Source organism: Ipomoea triloba, chromosome 14, assembly GCF_003576645.1.
Source record: "Ipomoea triloba cultivar NCNSP0323 chromosome 14, ASM357664v1".
Classification (NCBI taxonomy): Eukaryota; Viridiplantae; Streptophyta; class Magnoliopsida; order Solanales; family Convolvulaceae; genus Ipomoea; species Ipomoea triloba.
The window spans coordinates 8,245,469-8,248,860 of record NC_044929.1 but is presented as its reverse complement, the minus strand read 5'-3'; the positions used below and the strand labels follow the sequence as shown (position 1 = coordinate 8,248,860).

The following is a 3,392-nucleotide window of genomic DNA, read 5'->3' as shown; positions in this document are numbered from 1 at the left end:
TAGCTAGGAACGGTAGCGAAATATAATTTTTTTTAATATTTCATTTATTTTAATTAATATCCCTAATTGTTTTTAATTCCTGTACCTGTTACAGCTTAAATCCATATCAAACAGTACAGTTTTACACAATACTTTCAAACTAACTAATATTAATACTAATACAATGCTTTCAAACTAATTAACATCAATACTAACACAATGCTTTCAAACTAACGTCAATAGTAACACAATACTTTTAAACTAACATCAATACTAACAAAATACTCCGTACTTTCAAACTAACATGAATACTAACATCATCACAAAATTAAACTATTATCAAAATTTATACTAACACAATACTTTAAATCAATACACTTTAACACAATATATGATCAAAGCATAATATATACTTGATATCATCACATCCACTTTAATACAATAATATATATATAATCAAAACACAATACTATCTTCAAATTAAAACATAATAGCTTTATTAATAAAACAAAAGTTACACGCACTGAGAGAAGAAGTATTTTGCCCATTGCTCCCGAATCTCATTTATGTCGTCAATAGAATACGCACTATTGCTTTGAAATGCCTACAAAATAATTTAATTAATAGAATTATTAAAAGTGTTAATTAATAAAGTATAATTTAACCATACACAGTTCTATTTAAATTTACTTACCGCATTGCTACCAAATAACATCACGAGATGTGCAGAAGACAAAGACAACACTTGGATATAGCTCTAATCAAAGGCATCATCATCGTCGTCTGGAAGTGGCTGATTGGCGGCTTCTTGTAGCTCAAGCTCGTGCCTAAACAGAGAACACCAGAGTGAGGATTTGGTATCAAATGATTCAAGATGAACTAGATTTCTCAAATTAGTATAAATAAAAGACACTATCATGACCACCTGAGTGCTACTAACAACCAAAAAATGGGTTGTTCTAGGAGAACATGAGAATCCATACTCCATTTACAAAAATCTATGAATTTTGAGTTTTTTTTGTATCTTTCTGTATTGATACTGCTTAGAGAAGTAACAATATTGATGGAAGTGCATAATAATTAGCATGCTTAAATTAAATAAAGCAATCTTTAGTTACTAAACAAATCTCTAAGCAATCCTATGAGATCAACCTAGACATAATACCAGCAAGCCTACAACAAAAATTAAGCATCCAAAGTATCATATATAGAGTACAATAGAAAGGGGTCTTACTTTTGTTGTGCAGCAATGTCAATTTGTACTACTGGAGGAGCCAGAGCAGGGGATTCCACAAAATGAAGGTTGACATCCCTAAGAACACAAGACAAAAGAAATAGACAAATTTCATTATGGGCTTAAACAATAAACAATTTCCAAGCTCAATTGAAAAAATAGCTTTGACACCTACCCAGCAAGCTTTCTGGCAAGGTACAAGAAAGGCTTTTCAAAATTATAGTTGCTCTTAGCAGAGATCTCATAGTACTGCAAATTCTTCTTCCTGTGGAATGTAACTTGCTTTGCCTTCACCTGCCTGTTCTTGACATCAACTTTGTTTCCACATAGAACAATAGGAATATTCTCACAAACTCTGCATGAAGAAACAGAAAGTATGTTCAAAAATCCATAATACAATTGAATAGCTCTATTTTGGTCAAAGACAACTTGATAAGAACAAGCGCAAACCTGCAGAGATCCCGGTGCCATGTAGGAACATTCTTATAAGTCAACCGAGCAGTAACATCAAACATAATAATTGCACATTGCCCAAGAATGCTGCAAGTGGAAACATGGAAGAATGTTTTAACCCACAGAATAAAATAAGCATTCAAAAGTCAGTACTACTAATACATGATTGCCTTTAATAAGGACAATATCCAAAACTAATGAACCTTATGACAGTCAAATGAAGCATAATATTCCAAAAATCATCCTATAGTATCTAGTGCAGTGTTAACAATGTAATTTTAATACAACATATATATTACAGGGTAGATGAAACTATGAAAGTAAGAATAATTGAACCAAGAACACACCACCCAAGGCAGCATTTCAAACAAATGACTTTAGCAGTCACAAAAATTAACAGAAGTCCTAGTACTGAAACAAATGCCATAAACAGTTCTTGCCATACATAACAAACACAAAGAATTATAGCAAGGCACATATGTAGCAGAATTTATCTGTCGCCACAATTGCTAGTCTAATGCATGTGAATATGTAATCCAAGATATAAATATAAATAACTGATTGAAACTGAAAATGTTTGTACTAATCAGGCTTTAATTAAAAAGATTATAACTTACTAATAACCATCACGGAGTCCTCCAAACTTCTCTTGTCCAGCTGTATCCCAGCAGTAAAACCGGATCTTTCCACAGTTTGTATGGAAGTCCAACGGATGAACCTCAACACCAATTGTAGCTGTCATCCAACCAAATTTATCCAGGATGAATATCATAAACAAATAAATAAATAAACAAAAAAACAAAACCCTAACCTGCAATGGCCGTGCGTGGGCTGTGAAGGGGGCAGCGGTGGCTGTGGAGGGGGCGGCGGCGTCACTGAGGGGGAGGCAGAGGTGGCTGGTGCGGAGCGGTGGCCGTGGGCTGCGACGGCGGACGGTGGCGGTGTTTGAAGCGGAGGCTGATAGCCGATGGCTGGTGTGGAGGCTGATGGTGAAGCGGCGGCGGCGGCGGTGGCTGCGAAGGTGGAATGCGGGGGCGGTGGCCGTGGAGGCGGAGGCGGTGGCGGTGGCGGTCACAGATCCTTCGGCTGTGGCGGTAGCGGTGGTGCGATTTTGTTTTCATAGATGTACTTGTGCGATTTTGTTTTCGATTCACAGATCCTTCGGTTCACAGATCTGATCTGCGATTTTGGTTTCGATTTTTTTTTTTTATAATTACATTTCGCTATCGTTTTGTCAAGAAACGGTAGCGAAATTAATTTATCTAATTTTCTATTTATTTTATTTTTTTAATACCTATTCCGCTATCATTTCCTTTAGGAACGGTAGCGAAATGTTGTGAGCGTTTTATCTCTTCTTCATTTGCTACCATTTCTTTCTACAACAGTAGCTAAATGTTTTTCATTTATTTACGAAATTGCCACCGCACGTTTTTTTTTTTAAGAATACACTACCGTTCTAACTAGAACAGTAGCTAAATGTGAGTGTTTTATGTGCTTTTTTGTAGTGGTGACACTTGAGTTTGCAATTTCTTCTTTTGAAATGTCAAGTTGATCTCTCTAAAATATTTCCTCCAGTGACTCTTGTTTGAGCATAAATTATATTACCGAAAAATTCACCAACACTCCAAGTTAGTATTCACTTGCTTAATTTGAAATTTGCCTCCAAAACTTAATTTTGGATTTTCGAATTATTATCCCAAAATTAAATTTAATTTTGGCTCCAATT

General features: G+C 35.3%; 1 protein-coding gene across 1 annotated transcript; it reads right to left on the bottom strand.

The window, feature by feature from the left end:
* Positions 1–371: 371 nt before the first annotated feature.
* Positions 372–3,036, bottom strand: LOC116003892 (GTP-binding nuclear protein Ran1A-like). Its single transcript, XM_031243832.1, has 7 exons — positions 2,961–3,036; positions 2,284–2,401; positions 1,664–1,753; positions 1,389–1,568; positions 1,214–1,291; positions 674–806; positions 372–583 (listed from the first exon to the last, which is right to left on the bottom strand). Exons 1-6 carry the CDS (start codon positions 3,034–3,036, stop codon positions 737–739), a joined length of 612 nt encoding a protein of 203 aa, XP_031099692.1. The 3' UTR covers positions 372–583; positions 674–736.
* Between the last annotated feature and the right edge of the window lie 356 nt (positions 3,037–3,392).